The 20,972-nt window shown below is 59.3% G+C and overlaps 2 protein-coding genes across 6 annotated transcripts in view; one reads left to right on the forward strand and one right to left on the reverse strand.

The window, feature by feature from the left end:
• RADIL (Rap associating with DIL domain) overlaps positions 1–3,295 on the forward strand; it is a 97,781-nt gene extending 94,486 nt beyond the window's left edge. For 2 of the 3 annotated variants that reach the window (XM_043455299.1, XM_043455300.1), the window contains 5 exons: positions 563–753; positions 854–1,205; positions 1,918–2,057; positions 2,411–2,550; positions 2,972–3,295. In XM_043455299.1, coding sequence (XP_043311234.1) covers positions 563–753; positions 854–1,205; positions 1,918–2,057; positions 2,411–2,550; positions 2,972–3,077 — 929 coding nt within the window. In that variant the 3' untranslated portion in view covers positions 3,078–3,295. The remainder of the gene's footprint in view (positions 1–562; positions 754–853; positions 1,206–1,917; positions 2,058–2,410; positions 2,551–2,971) is intronic. The other variant, XM_043455301.1, reaches the window with a different exon arrangement.
• A 2,794-nt stretch (positions 3,296–6,089) lies between these two features.
• AP5Z1 (adaptor related protein complex 5 subunit zeta 1) lies at positions 6,090–20,842 on the reverse strand. 3 transcript variants are annotated; one of them, XM_043455302.1, is made up of 17 exons: positions 20,668–20,842; positions 11,767–11,904; positions 11,510–11,696; positions 11,179–11,320; positions 10,985–11,097; positions 10,538–10,706; positions 10,180–10,320; positions 10,012–10,049; positions 9,778–9,940; positions 9,216–9,394; positions 8,695–8,837; positions 8,369–8,509; positions 7,965–8,076; positions 7,606–7,703; positions 7,125–7,257; positions 6,833–7,047; positions 6,090–6,603 (listed from the first exon to the last, which is right to left on the reverse strand). In XM_043455302.1, the coding sequence occupies exons 1-17, from the start codon at positions 20,706–20,708 to the stop codon at positions 6,333–6,335; spliced, it is 2,424 nt and encodes an 807-aa protein (XP_043311237.1). In that variant the 5' UTR covers positions 20,709–20,842; the 3' UTR covers positions 6,090–6,332. The 3 variants fall into 3 exon arrangements, with proteins under 3 accessions (XP_043311237.1, XP_043311238.1, XP_043311239.1); XM_043455303.1 differs by lacking the exon at positions 20,668–20,842 and adding an exon at positions 13,079–13,093; XM_043455304.1 differs by lacking the exons at positions 11,767–11,904; positions 20,668–20,842 and having other exon boundaries at positions 10,985–11,092; positions 11,510–11,649.
• Positions 20,843–20,972: the final 130 nt, after the last annotated feature.

Consider the following 20,972-nt stretch of genomic DNA (forward strand, 5'->3'; position numbering starts at 1 on the left):
GCAGCGCTCGGCCACCAGGCAGGGGCAGGCTGTCCACACCGGGCAGCTCGATGAGCGCGGTCCTGAGCACATCCGCCGTGTGCACACGCTCGCGCACACGGGGACAGACCTACACACGTGCTCTCTGTGAGTCAGCCGAGCTGTCTCATCGTGAGCAGAGTGTGACAGATGGACAGGGTAGGGTGGGCTGCAGACAGAAGGGGCTTCGCCCCTGTCTCCCCCTCCGTCTCCCCCTCCTCACCCGGGCTTGGATTCTGCACGGTCCCCCCTTGTACGGGGTCACGTCCGAGGCCTGTGAGGGGGCTCTGTCTGGGGATGGGGAGCCCCGTTCCTGGTGTGGAGGCTAGCACGCAGGAGGGCCGTGCCCGTGGGTGACGGTGTGGGGTGCAGTCGGCATGGCTGTGGGCGCCCCCAGTGTGGGTGGGTGCTGGGCCAGGGGCACCAGGGAGGGCGTGGGGCGCACGTTCCCCCGGCAGACCTGCCTGGGGTCCGGTCGTGGCGGGTGGGGCGCAGGCAGCGCCTCCTGGCCGAGGTCACAGCCCCTCGCACCCCCCCCCCCCAGAGGAGGTCCTGGAGTCCTACGAGAACCCCCCGCCCATCGTCCTGCCGAGCGAGGGCTTCCAGGTGGACCTGGACGCAGAGTGCCCGGACGAGCGCGTCTACCAGCACCTTCTCTATATCCGCCACTTCTTGTGCAGCTTGCAGAGCCAGCCTGGCCCCAGCGGAGCGCCCGCCCGGCCTGAGGGCCTCCAGGTGCCGGGGATGCAGCAGCGGGGCACCCGCGACTTGGGGGGCCCCTCTCTCCCCCTCTCTGGTCCACCGCTCGGGGCTGAGTGCTCTCTCGTCTCCCCAGGGCCTGCACCACGCCGGTCCCGAGGGCCACCCTGAGGCCCAGAGCTTCCCGCCGGCTTCCAGGGACCCCAGCGGGGGAGCCCGAGAGGCTGGCCTGGAGCACCCCCTACCTCCTGTGGGGGGTCCCCGGGCACAGGGCCCCCCAGGAAGGCCGCCTGGCCGCCCGAGCCGCGGGGGCCCCCAGGCCGCGGACCCGCACGGGGACCCCTCATGCCTGCTCACACCCCCAGGCACGCCGCTCGGCCTGGAGCCCGCGGCCCCCGACTGGCCCGAAGGCGGCAGCGCCTGTGGGAGGGTGCTCCCGGAAGGCCGGAGGACGGGGTCTGGCGGCCCGCGGGGCACCTCCCGGGAAGGTGAGCCTGGCCCGGCCTCGCAGCTCCCTCAGGGTCCTTCCCCCGCGGAGTCGGGCGGCATTTCTGGCTGGGCTGTCAGCGTCACCCCAGAGCGCCTGTCACCCTGGACAGACGGGCCCCGGGGAGGGGGCTCGGGGGGGAACGGACGGCTGCTGATGTGCGTTCAGCCCCGGAGCCAGTGCGAGGCCCGCGGGTTGGGAGGATGGGGGGGGAGCGGAGGGCCCGGAGCCCTGGGTGCGTGTGTGCTCAGGCCACTGGCCGGGCTGAGGGCAGTGGGAGGCAGACTGACGAGTCGTCGGTGCTCAGCCGAGCTGGGTGGGTGCCCCGCGGGCAGGGTCAGGGGACAGGGGTGCGCCCGAGGCAGGACACCGCTCAGGTGGGCAGCATGGCTGGGCCCGTGGGGAGGACCGGCCATCTGGGTGGGGAGCAGCAGGGCCGCCCCTCAGGAGGGGCAGACGGGGATCACCGCTGGGGGTGGGGTGGGGGAAGAGGCGGGTGAGACCCCGAGCAGAGCCCCCGCTCAGCCTCCTGAGAGGGGCGGGGTCCCACGGCAGCACGGGCGGCCTGCCTGCCCCAGCGGGCTTCCCCTGGACCTTCGGGAGCCAGTGTCCTCTGGAGCAGCTGAGCCGGACGTGGGTCCTGGACTTGGGGCAGACTCTGGACAGAGGCCTGAGCGGCCGCCCCTCACCCACAGCACTTTCCACTTCTACAGGAGACTGTGCGGCCCCGGAGGATGAGCCCCCTCCGGCCCCGTCCAGCCGCAGCTCCAGCACCGACGACTTCTGCTACATGTTCGTGGTGGAGCTGGAGCGCGGCCCCTCGGGTCTCGGCATGGGCCTCATCGACGGGATGGTGAGTGGCCGCCCTGTGCGCTCCGGGCTCCTCTCTCCACCGGACAGGCCCACAGCCGGGGGGTCACGACGGGGGGGAGGCCCGCGACCATGGGGACCGGGGCCGGGGCACCTCCTGGGACTGGAGGGCCAGGGGTGGGGCGATGGGCAGGGTCTCCCACCTGCACCCTCTTCCTCGGGCGTCTGTCCTGGGCCCTGGCCGCAATGGTGACCCGCGCGGCCCTGCAGACACACCTGTGACCACAGCGTGGGTGTGTGAGTGTCCCCAGCCCGCCTGGGGAGGTGTGGAGGTGCCTGTGCTGGGGCCCCGCGGGAGAGGGCCCTCGGAGCCCTGAGGCTGCCCGTCTCCCGCAGCACACGCCCCTGGGCGCCCCTGGACTCTACATCCAGACCCTGCTCCCGGGCAGCCCCGCCGCAGCTGATGGGCGGCTGGCGCTGGGAGACCGCATTCTGGAGGTGAACGGCAGCAGCCTGGCAGGCGTCAGCTACCCGAGGTACCCGCCCCGCCCCACCCCGCCCGTGGGCCAAGCCTGGCTGCAGCCTCAAAGCCCAGCAGCGGGCCCTGGTACCAGCCGATTTGGAGACGCGCAAGTGAGGCGCAGCGTCGCCTCCTGCCCTTCCTTCCCTGACTCGCCCTGATGCCTCCCTGGTCCCCACCCAGGGGCTCAGATGCCTCGGGGGCGGGGTGGGCCCCGGAGTGGCAGGGCGCCCCGGCTGTGTGATCCTGGAGCTCGTCCCACTCGGGGGGCGCAGGTTGCTGTCTCTGACTGTCCCCTCCGGACAGCTGGTGGGTGGAGGCTGCCCCCCCCCCGCCCCCGCCCCGGGCACCTCCAGGAGGCGCCGCCCGCTGGACCAGCGCTGAGTCCTCACTGGGCAGGCTCATCTACACCGGCCGCATCCCTTGGCTCCTTTCAGGGCGGTGGATCTGATCCGACACGGAGGCAAGATTATGCGGTTTCTGGTTGCCAAGTCTGACATGGAGACGGCCAGAAAGGTCCGCTTCCGCACGCCGCCCCCCTAGGCACCCTGCGCGGTGGGCCGCCTGCCTGCACTGGGCCCCGCGCGCATGTCTTGGCCAAGCTGTTCCTTGCGGGTGCGCCCCCTGCAGGACACCCGCAGTCCCTTCGTGTATGTTTTATTTATATGACAGATAACAGTTGTGATGTTTGTTACAGAGCTTTTATGTTTGAAGATTTTAATGGAAAAATATAGATTCAATAAACTATCTTTCATATTTCAGAGGGTGGCAGGGCATGCATCTGGGGAACACCATGCTGGTCCCCAGAGGGGCCACGGGGGCCCCTGGATCTGCTCCTGTCCCTGCTGGTGTGGGAGACCCGTTGAGGACACGGGGTCCCTGGGGTGGTGGGATGATTCTGCCTAACTCCGCGTCTGCCCTCCGCCCGCCCCAGACGAGGAGCAGCAGGCCATGCCAGGCAGCCCCCTGCCACGGAGGGAGTGTGAGAGCCGCCCCCTCAGAGTCGGCTTTGCGTTTGGGGCGCCGCGATCAGCACGGTCCCGAAGAAATGGTCTAGAAACCTTGGAAGGCTATAAAGGGGGACTCTTGACCCACTCTGAGTGCTCAGGCCTCCCCGGGCCTCGCCCCTCGGTGTCCTCTCTGCTGCGGCTGGGCCCTAACACCAGGCTGGCCGGCCCCGGCTCTCTGCCTGGCCGCCTGGCGTCCACCCGGTGGCAGGCCCGCCTCCTGCCCCAGCAGCGGGGCTGTGCTGGTGTCACGGTGAGGCGCTGGCCGTCTTCAGCAGGCTCGGCCGCGTCCTCACTGGGCGCGGAGCCCGGGGCTGGGCTCTGGGCCCGTGTCCTCTGACAGGCACGCAGACTCTGGGGACGAGGGGTCCTGGCCAGTCCGCTGCAGACACAGCGCCTACGTGGACAGGAGTCTCCTGCGGGGAGCAGCGGCCCAGTCAGTCCCAGGTGGGTCCCAGGCCCTGGGCCTCAAGTGCCACGAACTCCCTGCCGCACCCTGGTGAGCGGGTGGCCAGGGCGGCCCTGCTGGCTGCTTTGTATCGGGCATCGGGATTCTGACTGCCTTGAAGCAGCTCCCCAGGCGCTGGATGAGATGCATTTCCCCTGAATTTTATTTATGTTTGGCTGTGCTGGGTCTCTGCTGCTGCCTGGGCTTCTCTCTGCGGGGAGCGGGGGCTGCTCTGGTGGCGGCTTCTCGTTGCAGAGCACAGGCACTAGGGGCATGGAGCCACCGGGATGCCTGCATGAAATGTACTTGTAAAAAGTCATTTAAAATGCATGCTTGAACCCAAAAGAAACTCTTAGAGCCCAGATTGAAATGAGGCCACAGGTTCAGGGAGGCTGGCCCCCGGCCTCCCACCTCCGTGGTTGGGGGACAGTCCCGCGGGTCTGGGGGAAGACCCCAGGGCTCCTCTGCTCGCAGGGAGCGCGGGTGCCACCTGTCTGTGGGGAGGTGCCCAGGTCACGCCCGGGCCGTTGTGTGAGGCCGGTACTGTTATTACCCCCGCTGAAGGGACTGGCTGCCGACTCCAGTACTGGTGCCTAGCTCCACGGACAGAGGAGCCCGTGGGATTGCGGTGGGACACGGCCGTCAGTCACTCAGACGCTTTCCCTGTTTCACTTTCAGGTGAAGGTGGAGCACGTGGGACAGCGGTTTCCTGTATCTGGGCGGGCGGAATGGCGCGGGGAAACCGCACAGAACCGCCTCTGCAAGCCGCCGCCCTCCTCTCTGCGCCTGGGCACGGCCTCAGCTGAGCGCTCTGCGGGCATGCAGACCTCGACCTTGACCTCGCACCACGGCTGGGCCAGGCTCCAAGGCCCGCAGCGTCCACCTGTGTGTGGTGTGGACACCTCGTGGGCCACCCGGCCCCGCCGGTGAGTGGGCGCACGCTCCCCACATGAGCCCAGGGCAGAACGGGCGGTAACCGCCACCTCCACCTGGCGCAGTCAGGATTTGAACTCGGGTCGTTCAAGTAGACTCAGCCACCACCAAAGTCTACCCTACAGAGAGAATGGGAAGGGAACACTGCTGGAGGGGGCCTTGGCCCTGTGTGAGGAAGCAAGCAAGATCCCCTCAAAACCCACGTTCTCAAACGAGTTCTTAACGCACGTTTGGGGCGCAAACTTGCAATACCTGACGACCTGAAAACACTGGAAGCTACACGTTACGGGGCGTTTGCAAAATGGAGTTTCTTCTAGATGACATGTGCTCCATCTGGGCCTCCCGGGACCCCAGTCCGGAGGGCTGGGCAGCAAGGCTGAGGGCCTCACAGGGCTGGGCCAGCCCCGCCCCGGGAGGGTAGAGCCGGGTGCACCACTGGTCACTACTCGGGAAGCATCTGAGGCCAGCACACCATGCAGACGCTGCGCTCCGCAGGGCGCCTGAGGGGCGAAGCCTACTGGGGGCGGGGCCAAGGGCGTGGCCAGTGCCTGGGGGCTGGACCCGCGAGGGGCGGGGCCAGGGCGGCCCGGCCGGGACTCGCGGAGCAGCAGCGCCACCTGGTGGCCGGGCTCCTCCAGGCGCAGGTGGGGCTGGACTGCAGGCCGACTTCAATCGAAGAGCGGTAGGGAGCGCTGGGGCTGCAAGGGGTTCTGGCCCCACCGCACCCAGTCTGTCCCACTCGGGGTCAGAGCAGAGCGCACCTGATCTCCCGGTAAGGCTTCCAGCAGCACGTGCTGGGGTGGCCTTGTCCTGCTGGTGGGAGGCTGCAGGCCTGTGGAGGCAGCAGGGCCCGGACCCGCCTTCCCATCTCCAAGCTCCTCGGGAGCATGAAAAGCTCTCCAGTCACTGACCAGACTCATCTCCCAGTGCAGCCGTTGGCTCTGGGAGATGGACACGGCTCCTTTCTGACCGCGTGTCAGTGCTCTGTTCTCAACCATCGGGGACATGTGGGCATTAGGCAGGAGGACCCCCGGGGAAGGTCCCCCACATCCGGGGCCAGGTCTCCCGGCCCAGCAGCAGCGGGTCCCCTGCGCAGAGACGATGGGGCAGCCTGCGGGGCTTCCTGGGTGGAGAGGAAGGGAACCGACCCTGCCTCGTTCGCACAGATGTTTTGTGAAGGAGGTTTATTTTTGTTTTATCTCCTCTTGCCCCCAAATAACAGCAGGACACAGATCAGCCTTCACCTAGTCCCAAGAGGGGCCAAAGCCGAGACTCTGCTGTCCCCACCAGAGGAGGCAGAGACCGAGGCTGAGATGGTGACCTCCTCCCCAAGCCTCTCCGACCCCTGAGGCCATGGCAGGGACGGAACAGCAGGCTCTGCAGCCTGGCGCCCACTGGGCCCCCGTCCCCTCACCCTGGCAGGAGGCTTGCCTCCCGCTCCAGCAGCCGGCTGACCATGTCCAGGGCCAGGGGCAGGGCTGTGTTGGAGTCGCGGTGATAGCGGGGCTGGGACACCTCCACGCTGGGCGTGAGCACGAACTGGGCCACGCTGGGCATCTTGAGCAGGTTTAGCAGCTCGGTGGCCCGTGTGCGGACAGCTCCCAGGTCGTCTTCACTGTGCACGGGGCCTGCGGCTGGGCTCTGGGCCAGGGTCCTCATCTTGGACAGGAGCAGAGAGACCCTGGGGGTGGGGGCCCAGCCCATCAGCGCAGGCGCACCCCTCAGGTGGACGGGGGCTTGGGCTAGTGTGGCCTTAACTCCGAGAAGTGCCCATAGCCCTGGCCACTGGCGTCCAGCTGGGAGGCTAGTGCAGACGCTGTGTCCAGGTGTCTGGGAGGGGGCGGCCGCCAAGCCCTTTGCTTCCCCCACGGGAAGGTTGTAGGTTCCCTCTACCTGCCCCAAACCTGTACCTGGGGATCAGGTCTTGGCTCCGGGAGGCCAACTTGGTCAGCGTGGTCATCAGCACAGTGATGACCTGTGGAGGACACTTGGGAAGGGCAGTGGAGGGCCGAGCCTGCGTGACCTCGAAGAGCAGGGCCTCCAGAGCTTCGAAGAACCTGCTGATCTGCTCTGCGGTGCAGCGCCGGTCCCAGGACACTGAGAGGTACTCGCCGATGGCCCACACCTGGCCGGGGGACAGCACTCAGCCCGCAGCAGGCCCCATGTCAGGCGCGGGCCGGGGTGATAGGGTGGCCACCTTACCGCAGACGTGAGCATGTACCCGGTGCCAGAGGGCCCCCCCAGGCTGCCCACGAACTCCAGCAGCTCTTTGGCCTGCTCGACCACCAGCGGGGGGTGCAGCTTGCACAGGGCCGGGAACTGGGAGCTCAGCACCCTGCCAGAGAGGGCACCCTCAGAGACCCCAGGCCCACGGCCATCCGGAGGAGAACCAGGTGGTGGGGTGGGGACAGCTCTGTCCTCGGGCTGGGCTGGCGAGGGGACGAGCCTGCACGAGTCAGGCTTTCAGAAAGGGCACCTTCTGGAAGGCTCTGCCCAAGAGAAGCTTGGGGTGGGGAATGTGGCAACTCTCTGGAGTGGGAAGGGTCTGTGCGGCAGCCCACGAAGTGCTGAGGCTGGGCCTGAGGAGGGGTCTGTGGTGACCAGAGCTGAGAGGGGCTGAGGGCGCGGGAGGCTGCAGCTATAGGAGGGGTGGAGCCCCGCGGAGACGCCGGGAGAGACCCACCTGTGCACGTCGGCTTCATACCCCTCAACCTGGAAAAGCGCATCACTTCTCTCCAGGAGCAGCAGCGCCAGCCGGCTGGCCAGGGCCCCGTCGGCGAACTGGGAGGGAGAGCGAGCCTGGGTACCTGCCCAGAGGCACCTCTGCGCCGCGCCTGACTGTGTCTGCTGCCTTGGGGGCTGCTCACAGCTGCGTCCTGGGGGGACAGGAGCTGGGCCCGGGCTGCTGTGAGTAGCACTTTCCACCCCGACCCGCGCACTGCCGAGGTCTGCCCCCGGCCGGCAGTGAAGCTGGGGCCCTGTGGCTCCTGGCTCCGGCTGGCCCTCTGCTGCGGGCATGGAGGCCCTAGGAGGCAGGCTCACCTGCGTCACTGCCGCGAAGAATGCTCGGAGTAGGGTGGGCACGGCCTGCGCACACTGGACTACCCGGGCGCAGCTGGCCAGGGGCTGCAGCAGCTGGTGGAGCGGCGTCAACCTGGGGAGATGGGTGTGGCGGGGGTCAGGGGACCGGGCCAGTCCCGGAGCTTCCGCCTCTCGGGTGCTCAGCCTCACTTCCTCCGTCTGCGGAAGGAATCAGTGTGCCCCCACCCGCCGGAGCAGTAAGGACAGGACTGGGGAGCAGAACAAACCACAAGCTCAGTGCCCGGGAAGCGCTCAGTCACGCGGTCAGCGCTGCTGGCGGCTGTGAGCAGAGCTCTCTCTCCAGGTCAGAAGGCCGGGCTCCGGTTGCAGCGGCCCGCGCTCAGGACCCACCCCGGTGTGCCTACCTTTCTGTGGTCCCGCTGGCCTTGGCGCGCAGCAGGTGCTGGAAGAGGCCCTGAGCCTGGGGGTCCCGCAAGGCCTCCAGGCAGCCGGGGGCTCTCACAGAGATGTCCCAGAGCGGCCTCTCAGATGCAGCCTGCGACGACCTGCGAGCAACAACAGTGTGGCCAGGCTGGGACGTGGGCTCCAGCCCCGGCCCCTGCCCCTGCCCCGTGGTGTCCCCGGTCAGGGAGACTCGAGCAGCCGTCACCCTAACGGCACCTGCCCTGGGCTGGGCCTTGCAGGGGGCGGGGCAGATGCGGGGGAAAGGGGAGCAGTGGGCTGGGCTCACCGGAGCTGCAGGTCCAAGGCTGCGGTCAGGCTCGGCAGGTCCAGCAGCAGGTGGAGCATCTCCACGGCCGTCTCTGCGTCGACCAGCGCTGGCAGGAGCGCCACAAACTCGGACGTGAGGGCTGGACTGCTCCAGGCCTGAAACTGCAGGGATGAGAGGGCGCCACCTCAGTCCCCCCGATCCCAGGGTTGGAACGTGCCCTTCACCGTCCTCCCCGTGATCCTGCTTGCTTCCGCCCTCAGCTGGTGCCAACAATCAATCCCTGTGCATCTCCCATCGTTTCTTCCTGATCAAAGGACTAAGTCTCTGATTTTGGAAAAGCCCCGCAGTGACATGCCAACCTCAAAACATCCATCAGAGATGATGGTGCCAAAAGGTTGAACACAGCAGGCGGGGCCCCCAGCGGAGCTGCTAACTCTGAACCAACTCTGTGGGCTCTGCCAGCCCAAGCGCGCCTTCCCAAGGGCCCAGGGTCACCATGTGCATGGGCGCGCGCTGCCCCAGGGGCCCAGCTCACACGCCTTGAAGAGGTTGGGGAAGCTGGTCTTGAGAAGGTCCAGGTTGCTGCCGAGCAGCAGAAGGGGGTCCCTGCAGAACTGGACGAACTCGAAGGCCAGCATCGGGCTGTGGAAGTGTTCCGACGGGATCCTGGTGAAGAGGTGCTGGTAGACAGCATCGGCGTCCACTGCGGCGGCCTCCCCTGAGAGCACCAGCTCCGTCAGGGCAGGCGGCCTCAGGCCCGGCCTCCAGGGCCTCTTGCGTCCCCGGGACACCCCCGGCCGACACGTCTGGCGTCACAAGCACGGGAGGGCCGGCTGAGCGCACCCAGCTCTTCCTGTGTCTGGCCACAGGCCCGCCCCTCTGGGTACGGAGGTGAGGACTGCTCCTTGGAGGGGCTGGCTTCCAGGCACCTCTAGGGAATGCCTTGGTGAAGAGCGCTCGAGATTACACCGACTTGGTAACATTTTAAAACTCCCTCCACGTAGGTGCTCGGTGCCCATCAAAGCACCGCTGCTCTCCGGCGGCGGAGGGGGCCGTGAGGAGGACCGGGCCGCCCTGTTCTCCAGCGCGGGAGGTGCTCACCGTGCCGCAGGAAGAACCGGGCGACGGGCAGCAGCGCGCGGGCGCAGGCCGGGTCCCCGCAGAGCCGGGTCCGCAGGGCCCGCAGGCACGGGAGGACGCGGTACAGGAAGGCGGGGTCCTGCCGGCAGAGCACGTCCAGCACCAGCACGGCCTCCACCAGGCACTGTGGAGACACGGGCGGCTCAGAGGGTGCGTGGGCCCCCCGCCACCCCGAGGCCGCCCGCCGGCACTCACTGCCTTCTGCAGGTCCGAGTCGGCCTTCCTCAGGGCTCCTGGGGGAGGGAAGAGGGCCGCCTGGTCTCTGCGTCCCACCGGCACCTACGGGTGAGGAGCGGCCGGGGAGCCCGCATCTGGGGGACCCGGCGCAGACACGCAGGCAGGCGGGGCAGGCCCAGGACTCACGCCGGCCGCTCTGCTCCAGGAGGCGCTGGCAGTACTCCAGGGCCTTCTCCCGCAGCCACTCAGCGGGCGGCAGCAGGTGGCTGGCGGTGGAGGCGGCCGAGAGCACGGACACGGTAGAGCCCTCCAGCTCCGACCTGTCATCTGGAAGAGAGGCGGATGGCTCAGCATCTTGCGGGGATGGGCGGTCTGGAAGGCAGGGGAGCGTCCCCATCTGGGCGCCCAGTCCCGCCAGCTCCCACCCTCACTGGACACCCGCGGTGTAGACGCACCCGGACTGTCTAAACCGCTAGCAGGTGAGCAGGTGAGTCGTTTGACTCCAACGTCTGGGAAAGGCACCCAGGGGCCCGCCCTGTCCCACCTGCATCCGTGGCGCTGGGGTGTGCGGGGCCGCCCTGCAGCAGCCAGCCCCGCAGCATGGAGAAGGCCTGCACGTTCAGCCGCTGGTCCTCCGTGAAGCGCTGGCCCGTGGACAGCACTGTGAAGAAGTCCGTGGCCACAGTCCCGTCCACCTCGGTGACAGGGCCCGGCTGCAGGGGACAAGGAAGGTCAGCGGGCGCGGAAGGGCCGAGAACAGCCAGGGCGCCCTCATAGGACGCGAGGATGAGGGTGCTTGGGCTGATGACACGGCCCTGCTCACGATCCCCTCCTGACCAGAGACTCCTCACAGCATCGCGGGGGCGGGGCCCAGGCACCACGCCCGCAATGGCTGCGTGGAGACAGGAGAGGGGCCATCCTGGGACGGGGCGGCGCTCCCGCAGGAGGAGCAGACGGCAGCCCGCAGATGGCCCACGCCCCTGAGACTCACCTGCCGGGCTCTGGGCGCGGAGAAGAAGCCCCCGGAGGCGTGGGCCGCCCCTTGCTGGACGCTGGCATAGCGGAGCCAGTCCCCCAGCCGCTTGCTGAGCGCCTTGGTCTGCTCTGCGGGGGACACCATGGGGATGGAGTTAAGTGTGCGGGGCTTCCTGGGAACCGGTCCCCCGCTGACAGGAGTATGCTGACCTCCAGGAAGGGCATCCGGGGCCAGGCTGGCCACCTTGGACACGACCGGGAGGAGGTGCGTCAGGCTGGGCCCCTCAGGCTGCCGACTCTCCAAGACCTTGATGACACGCTGGCCCATGGTCCTGACCTGCTGTGGGTCGCCCTGCAGACCCCCCAGTGGAACGTGAACACCGACTTCCCCCAGAAACACCACTCCGCCCAGGCGTCCAGAACATCACCAGGGCAGGCCCAGCCCAGCCCAGCCCGCTCGCTCACGGGGTGCACACAGCCGGCTGGATCGCTGAGCCCCAGGGCCACCAGGGCGGGGTGGGGGCTGCGGCAGTCACAGTACCTGGGCCAAGAGCACGGAGGCCACCAGGCCCAGCTGCCGCGAGCTCTGGGCGTGGTCGCAGGACAGGCTCAGGCTGTCGGAGGGCGCCATCTCTCTCAGCACAGCGGCACACAGCAGCTGGAGCCGCTCGGGGCAGCGGGGCGAGCAGAGGGCGGTCTGTAGCAGCGCCACACACGCGGGCTCCAGCCTGCGGGGCAGGGGCCGGTCAGCCCGCGCGGGGCTGGGCGGGCCGCCCGGGGGCCAGGGTGGGCGCTCACCTCCTGCTATACTTGGTGGCCGCCACGATGAGGAAGAGCCTCCGCAGGGCGTCCAGGGTGTCGGGGCCCCAGTCCTCCGCCTGCAGCAGTGCGCTGACGCGGGCACAGAACCTGCCTAGCTCCTCGGCCCCGACCTCCCTACAGAGAGAGAGACAGACCACCACATGGGCAACCGGAAGCGCTGCCCCAGCGGGGGACAGGCCCTCCTCAGCAGAGGGGCCTGGGTGTCGTGGGGCCCCGGGGGGGGGGGCTCTAGGCCTCTCGGGATGAACCGCTGACGGGTACCTGAGACAGGTCCTCGCCCCCTCCCCGCTGGAGGGAGACCCTCACGCCACCAGCTTCCACACACACAGGTTTTGTTATTCCAGGAGCAGAAAAAAAAACCAATTGGTTTAGGAGTCAAAACTAAGGGAGATTTAGTCTGAACCAAGTTGCTTTTCAAAAGATTCTTTTAGCTTCTGGGAATAAGAGTTAAGTATGATAGAGCAAATATTATGACATTACTCTAGTGCTTAATTTAAAATATATCTACTGAGCCTTTACAACAGGTTCGATACTGAATGAGGTCTCAAAACAGCCTGCTTCCCATTCCATGCTGAAAGGCAAGGAGAAGCAACATGCCAGCAAGTCACCACGCTGCGAGCTTCTGGGGGGGTTCCCGGAAGGGCGCAGCGCACAGCTGGGCCCTCCCCCCCTACCCTCCAACAAGCTGTGGGTGAAGCCCACCACATCCATTCTGCTGGCACTCAGGGTCTGCAGTTTTGACCTTAGTGCGTGTGCACCCCCAGCCTCTGAGGCTGTGGAGGGGGTCCTGGGCAGTGGCTTGTGCTTCCCCATTTCACTTGAGGGCTGGCAGAGACGTCCCAGCAGACTCCCCCACCACTGCCCCCTCATTTCATTTCTTCACTTATTCTGGCCACAGCAGGACGCAGCTCCCTACAGACACAAGCGGAGGCCTGAGTGGGCGGAGGAGACTCGGCCCTGGGCTGGTCCAGCCTGCTTTTCTCTGGGTGATGTCGGAGGCAGAGACTGCCAGCCTGTCCCAGACGGCGGTGTCCTTCGTCCACACCCAGCTCAGCCCTTTCCAACCACAGGAGAGTCCCCTGCCCACACCCTCAGCAGCTCCCCGCTGCTCTCAGACCCAGACTCCCTGGTGCCGGCGACGCACACAAGTGCCCAGCCATCCTGACTTCCCCGAGGGCACCGCGTCCTGTTTGCCTGCCTTCGCTGGCTCGGACCCTCTGCCTGGAACGCTCTTGGCTGCTTCCCTCGCTGGATAATGCCCCCAGCCCTGCACACCCTCCCCGCCTACCCAAGTCCCTCCTTCCTCTGCAGCTCTCAAGTCATGCTTCTGATAAGCTTCTCCAGCCTCCTTTCCATCTCTGAAAAATTTAGAACTAAAATTTTCTCCAAATCTTAACTCCCAAACTTTAGTATTTGTTTTAAAGTGCCACGAAAAATCAAAGACTTAAAGAAAAATAGTGAACACTAGTAAGACACAACTGATAGTTACTTAACCTTTCCTCAAATCTTAACAGGAATTCCTACCCACCTAAGAGACAGAGAAATAAGAAATAGGGCTATTCCTTCTGCCTGTGAGTTTATGACCGTGAACAGAAGACAAGCTGGGAGTTGTGAGTGGGTCTTAGCTCTTCGTGTCCCTGGCAAGAACTGTGGGGCAAGCATATCGCATGTTGAGTGAGATGCCAGCATTCCATCTACTTTCTGGGGAGAGGAGAGCAGGAGGACACAGAGCTCACCTCCCACCACAAGCGCGCGCACAGCACCCTGACGTGAGGAGCGATTCCCACTGAGAACGAACTGGAGCCTGGCGGAGTCCTGTGACCCTGGGCGGGGAGGAGGACCCACACGGACTTTGGGGAGGAGGAGCGGACACAGGAGAGAGGGGTCTGAACCACATACTGCGTGTCCCAGCCTTGGGGTCTGACGCCAGGAAGACGAGTCCTTTGGCTGGTTTGAAAACCAGTGAGACCAAGAGCAGGGCTGCAAGAAACCTAGACTCCACTTGTGAAGCGTGGGCCTCGGCTTGCTCACTGCCCAACTAAGGCAGGGGAAGCAGAATGTGACTGTCCGGGGCTCTGGCTCGTTCTGGGCGTCCCAGGGCACGCAGTGGTAAAGAAGCTGCCTGCCAATGCAGGAGACGCAGGTTCAACCCCTGGCTCAAAGACCCCTTGGAGGAGAGGATAGTCACCCACTCCAGTATTCCTGCCTGGAGAATCCCATGGACAGAGGAGTCTGGCGGGCTGCAGTCCATGGGGTCGCAAAGAGTTGGACACGGCTGAGCACGCGATGGCTGGTTTCCATGCCGGCCCAGCCAGCACCCGCCCCAGCCCTGCTCCGCTTTAAGGGCAAGGATGCCACTGCTGGGAGGGGGGCGAGCACATACTCAGAGGGAACGAACGGAACCAGCCTGGACCTGATCCTCAGGGCTTCTGCTCCAGCCGTGGGACCCGACCCCACCCCGCGAGGGCAGTGATGGCTACTGCGGTGCGGAGAATCCAGCTCCCCGACTAGGCACGTGCCCAGGGACACCCCTTCAGGATCACACGTGATGGGTAACTGTTCCACCTTATGTCACAGACACAGAAAACTAAAGCAAGATGAGAAGGCAGAGAGCTGAGAAAACAACTAATCAAACAGAGAATTACCAGAAAAAGAGCCCAAAGTATTAGTAGTAAGAATGCTACCTGAACTAGGGAAAAGAACTGAACACAGAATTTTAACAAGGAACTAGAAAAAAAAATAATCAGGGCAGAAGCATACAACAACTGAAATGAAAAACATACTAGAAGGAATAATAACCGGCTATGTGATACAGAAGAACATGCAGGTGCTCTGGAAGACAGAGTGAAAATTATCCAATCAGAACAGCAAAAAGAAACACATTTTAAGAAATGAAGCCCAATTAAGACCCCTCTGGGACAACAGCAAGGGTGCTAACATTCATATACAAGGGTCCGAGAAGAAGGGTTGAAAATGTATTTGATGAGATTATGACTGAAAACTTCCTGAACCTAAAGAAGGAAACAGCCAGGTACAGGAAGCAAAGAGACCCCTAAACAAGATGAACCCAAAGACACCCACACCAAGACATACCAAAATTAAAGTGGCAAAAGCTAAAGAGAGAATGCCAAAGGCAGCAAGAGAGAAACAGTCACATACAAGGGAAGTCCCACACGGCTTCAGTGGGTTCTTCCGTAGGAACTGCTCAGACCAGGAGGGGTGGCAGGATATATTTAAAGTCCCAAAAGGAGAACCTACAGTCTGGGGTGCTTCACCCAGCAACGTCATCATTCAGAATTAAAGGAGAGGTGAAGAACTTTTCAGACTAGCAAAAACTGGAACAGTTCATCGCTACTACACTGACCCTGAGAGTTACAGGAATTTATAGATTAGGAAAACACCCATGAGTAAGGGCAAATATATAGTAAAGGCTGTGGGTCAACCACCTAAGTTGCCACAAAGATCACATACGGGAACCCCATGGTAGGTAACCACAAATCAAAAAAAAAATCAAGAAACAATGGAGAAGTAGATAAAAACAGCTAGAAAGCGAGCAAGAACATGGCAGTGAGCACACACCCGTCAGTGATCACTGTAAATGCCAATGGACTGTTATGCTCCCATCAAAAGACATAAGCCAAACTGGTTAGTTTAAGAGAGTCACTTCACAACTAAGGACACAGACTGAAAGCAAAGGGGATGGAAAAAGATACTTCATGTAAATAGAAATAGGAAAGCAGGGCAGCAATACTTGTTATCAGACACAGTAGACTTTAAAACAAAGTCTGTAACAAAAGACAAAGAAGGGCGTTACATAATGATACAGGGATCAATACATGAAGAGCATATTATACTGACGAACATCTACGCACCTACTGAAGCAGCACCTAAATGCGAACAGGCCAAAAGGGAGAAGCTGACAAGGACACAGTAACAGCGGGGCTTTAACATCTCACTCGCATCAGTGGACAGACTGTGCTCAGTCGTGCCCACGGGCTGCAGCCCCTTGGCTCCTCTGCCAGGCAAGAAGACTGGAGTGGGCTGCCATGCCCTCCTCCAGAGGATTCTTCCCAACTCAGGGATGCAACCTGCGTCTCCCGCATTGCAGGCAGCTTCTCTACCGTGTGAGCTGCCAGGGAAGCAATCGTATCAACAGACTTATTACTCAGACATAAAAATCAATAAGGACGCAGCAGTCTTAAATGATACAAGTAAACGAGGCGGACTTGATCTATAGGATTCTTCACCCAACGCCAGTTGAATACGCATTCTTTTAAAATGCACACAGGATGTTCCCAGAATAGATCACATATCAGATTATTAAATGAGCCTCAACAAATTTAAGAGGACAGAAATGATAACCAGTATCATTTCTGACCACAACAGTATGAAACTAGAAATGAATTACAGAAAGAAAAAAAGGGAAAAACACAAACATGTAGAGTCTCTACGGGCTATTAAACATGCTACTAAAATAAGCAACAAAGAAACGGAAGAGCAAATAAAAAATACCTCAAGAGGAAAAGAGCACATCCCTAAATCTATGGGATGCAGCAAAAGCAATTCTAAGAGGGAAGTTTACAGCAATCCAGGCATATCTCAAGAAACGAAAGTCTCAAACAACCTACCTACCTTCCATCTGAACAGAAGAGACAAAGTCCAAAGTCAGCAGATGGAAGGAAATGATAAAGATCAGAGAAGAAACAAAACAGAGACTGGAACAATAGACCAGATTTTAAAAGACAAAACTGATAAGCCTTTAGGTTAGGGTGATCAATAAAAACAGAGAGAGGACCCAAATAAAACAAGATATGAAAGAGGAGAAATTGTGAAGTGAGATACCAAGAAACTCCACAGAGAATACTACCAATACTTAACAGGCAGACAAATGTGATGACGTAGAAGAATTGGATACATTTCTAGAAATATACAATTTCCAAGACTGAATCAGGAAGAAACAGACAATCTGAACAGACCTGTCACTAGCAGTGAAATTAAATTAGTAATAAAACTTCCAGCAAACAAAAGTCCGGGACCAAAGAGCTTCATGAGGGAATTCTACCAAACATATAGAGAGATAATACCTATCCTCAAACTATCCCAAAAAACCGAAGGGGAGGGAACACTCTCCAATTCTTTCTATGAGGCCATGATTACCTTGATACCAAAATCAGGCAGACACTACAAACAACAAAAAAAATTTACAGGTCAGTATCTATGATGAACATAGATTTGAAAATCTTCAAAAGAACATTAGCAAACAAAATTCAACAATATAAAAAGATCATGGGGAATTCTCTGGTGGTCAAGTGATTAGAACCCTGCGATTTCACTGCTGAGGGTGAAGGTTCAATCTCTGTTGGGGAATTAAGATCCCACAAGCCATGAAGTATGGCAAAAAAAAAAAAATCCTACACCATGGTCAAATTAGATTTATGTTTATTCCAGGGTCACAAGGATGCTTCAACATCTTCAAATCAATTGGTGTAATACACCACATTAACAAATGGAAGGATAAAATTCACGTGACTGTCTCAATAGATGCAAAAAGCAGCATTGGACAAAAATCAATATTCATTCATGACAAATACTCTCATCAAAGTTGGTATCAAGGGAACAAAATAAAGGTCATTTATGACAAACCCACAGCTAACGTCATACTCAACACTGAAAAGCTGAAAATACTTTTCTTCCAGCATCAGGAACATATATAAGGATACCCACTCTAGTGTAGTGTTTTGTAGGAGCACTTTAGTAAGTAGGAAGTCCTAGCCACAGCAGTCAACTAGGAGAACAAATAAAAGGCATAAAACTTGGGAGGGAAGTAAAACTCACTATTTGCAGATGACATGATACCATATATATAGAAAACTAAAGTTTCCACCAAAAACTATTACAATTAATAAAATAACTTCAGTTAAGTTGCCAGGATACAAGATTAATATTCAGAAACCTGTTGCTTTCCTATACACTAGTAAACAGCTATCAGAAAAAGGAAGAAAATAATCCTGTTAAAATCATGTGAAAAAGAATAAAATACCTAGGAATAAACATAACAAAAGAGGTGAAAGACCTATACTCTGAAAACTATAAAACACTGATATAGGAAATTGAAGATGACACAAAGAAATGGAAAGATATCTCATGTACAGGAGTTGAAGAATTAAAACTGCTAAAATCTCCATACTACCCAAAGCAATCTACAGATTTAATGTAATCTCTATCAAAATACCCATAGTTTTTTCACAGAACTAGAATAATTCTGAAACGTGAACAGGCAAAGCAATCTTAATAAAAAACAAAGCTGGAGAGAGGTATCAGGCTCTCTGATTTCAGACTAAACAACTACAAAGCTACAGTGGTCACTATGTAAACATTATGGTCCTGGCACCAACACACACACACCCCAATGAAACAGAATAGAGCGCCCAGAAGTAAAACCACACTCACGGCCAATTAACCTGTGACAAAGGAGGCAAAAATACACAATGAGGAAAAGACAGTCTCTTCAATTAGTGGTGCTTGGTAAAACCGGACAGTTACCTATAAAGGAAAGAAACTGGAACACTTTCTTGCACCATATACAAAAATAAACAAAATGGATTAAATAACCTAAATGTAAGATCAGAAACCATAAAACTAGAAGACAGAACACTCTGTGACAGAATAGTGGCAATTTTTTTTTGGTTCTGTCTCCTAAGGCAAAGGAAGCAAAAGCAAAAACAAGCAAATGGGGCCTAATTATTACACTTAAAAGCTTTTGCACAGCAAAGGAAACCAACTTGATGGGAGAAAATATTTGCAAGTGATATGTCTAACAAGGGTTTAATATCCAAAATAAACAATTCACTCAACTCAATATGAAAAAAACAATTAAAAAATGGGCATAACACCTGAATAGACATTCCCCCTAAGACGACACACAGATGGCCAATGGGCAGATAGAAAGATGCTCAACTGAGAGAAACAAATCAAAACCACAACGAGGTAACACCTCACACCTGTCAGAATGGCTATCAACAAGAAGACCACAGTAACAAATACTGGTGAGTAAATGGAGAAAAGAAAACCCTAGTTCACTGTTTGGAGAAGGCAATGGCACCGCACTCCAGTACTCTTGCCTGGAAAATCCCTTGGATGGAGGAGCCTGGTAGGCTGCAGTCCATGGGGTCGCTAAGAGTCGGACACGACTGAGCGACTTCACTTTCACTTCACTTTCATGCACTGGAGAAGGAAATGGCAACTCACTCCAGTGTTCTTGCCTGGAGAATCCCAGGGATGGAGGAGCCTGGTGGGCTTCTGTCTATGGGGTCACACAGAGTCGGACACGACTGAAATGACTTAGCAGCAGCAGCAGTTCACTGTTGGCGGGAATGTAAATTGGTGCAGTCACTGGAAAACTGTAGAGGTTCCTCAAAAAAACTAAAAACTGAACTATATTCCTGGGTTTATATCCAAAGAAAACAAAAACTCTAATTTGAAAAGGTCATGCACCCCAATGTTCACAACAGCCCTGTTTACAACAGCAAAGACATGGAAGCAATCTAAATGTCCATCAACAGATGACTGGATAAAGAAGATGTGATGTGTATATACACAATGGAATATTACTTGGCCATAAAGAACGCAATTCTGCCATGCGCAACAGCATGGAAGAACCTAGAGAGCATTATGCACAGTGAAATAAGTCAGAGAAAGACAAATACTGATTATCATTTATATGCAGAATACAAAAAATGGAATTAATGAATACAACAAAACAGACTTACAGAGCACACATACTAGTGGTTATCAGTGGAGACGGAATTGGGGAGGGGAAGGGGTTAAGAGGTACAAACCATGTATTAAACAAGATATAGATACACAGTACAGCACAGGGAATGTTGTCAATTATTTTATAACAACTTTAAATGGAATATAATCTATTAAAATACTGAAGCACTACATTGTACCCCTGAAACTGATGCTGTAAATCAATTGTACTTCGACTTTTTGAAAAAGCTATTTTCCCTTAATACAGCTTCTAAATTCAAACGAGCCTGAATTGGAATAGTGGAACTTGAGTATTGGAATATACGTCCAAGATTGAAGGAAATATAGACGTTTTTGTACTCAATGGGAGAAACACCAGCCTAACAGATTTTCAAGGGTTGTTTTGACTACAGCAAACTTCTGCCCCATTCACAGCCCCATTCAAACATTCAAGATCTTGCTTCCCTAAGATCACAGGAGCCTCAACCAGCCTAATTTTTTCCACCGACTGGTCTAGCTCCGAATCCAGGTAGTTTTTCCTTTAAACCATGGTTCTGGCCGCCTTTGCTTCTCCTCGAGTAGCATCGAGTCTCACACGGACGGACTGCGGGGTCTGGGTCCGAGTCTACATCGGTTTTCCCCCGTGAGTGGCCAGTCGGTGAGGAGAGGGCTACCGACTAGCCAGTGGGCGTCCAGAGGCAACCCGGGGCCAGAGGCCGGAGGAGCATCCCTCAACACGCCCAGCGCCCCCGCGAGAGTCTACCTTTCTAAGTCACTAACCCCCGCGGCTCTCCGAAGCCCTCGGAAGGCAGCGGACTCGCGAACCTCGCACAGAGCCCGCCACGGCTCGGTCCAGCCGGCTCCCCAGCGCGTCTGTGGCTTTCCAGGCCCTGACGCCGCCGAGCGCTCCGGAGCCCGCTCCTACCAGACGCGGGAGCCGCGGCCGCCGAGCCTCCAGCCCACCCCCGCGGGGCCCCAAGCCCGCTCGCTTTCAGCTCTTCCCTCAGAGCGCCTCCCCCGGGGGCTAGCTCGACCTTCCCGGACCTCCTCACGCCGGGTCCGGCCTCCTCCGAGGCCCCGCGCTGAGACCCACCGCCACGCGCGCGAGAGGTAAAGCGTGCTCACCTGGCCTGGCGGAGCAGACTCTCCGTCCCCGTCGCCAACATCGCACCGGCACCGCCGCCGCCGCCGCCGCCGCCGCCGCCGCCCTGAGGGCGGGCCGTGCGCTCCTGCCGCGGGCGACTCGCGGAGCAGGGCCCACAGCGACGCGGCTTCCGGGCCGCGCAGCGTGCCGCCTCACGTGGGCTCGGCGCAAGGCCCCCGACCAATAGGCTTCGACGCGGCGCCTCCGCACGGGGAGGGGGCGGGACTGTGCGCGGGGGGCCCTGCAGGGCCTTCCGGCGCTTTACACCGCGGGTGCCGGGACCGCG

Source organism: Cervus canadensis, chromosome 32 (genome assembly GCF_019320065.1).
Source record: "Cervus canadensis isolate Bull #8, Minnesota chromosome 32, ASM1932006v1, whole genome shotgun sequence".
Lineage (NCBI taxonomy): Eukaryota > Metazoa > Chordata > Mammalia > Artiodactyla > Cervidae > Cervus > Cervus canadensis.

Bases quoted from the DNA above. Each gene is read 5' to 3' on its own strand.
- AP5Z1 (XM_043455302.1), bottom strand. From the start codon at position 20,708: ATGTTGGCGACGGGGACGGAGAGTCTGCTCCGCCAGGCCAG. The intron at 9,941-10,011 runs GTGAGTGCCGGC...GTGTCTCCACAG, and splicing joins ACTCGGACCTGCAGAAGGCA to TGCCTGGTGGAGGCCGTGCT. The intron at 8,510-8,694 runs GTGAGCCCAGCC...TGTTGCTCGCAG, and splicing joins GCCTTGGACCTGCAGCTCCG to GTCGTCGCAGGCTGCATCTG.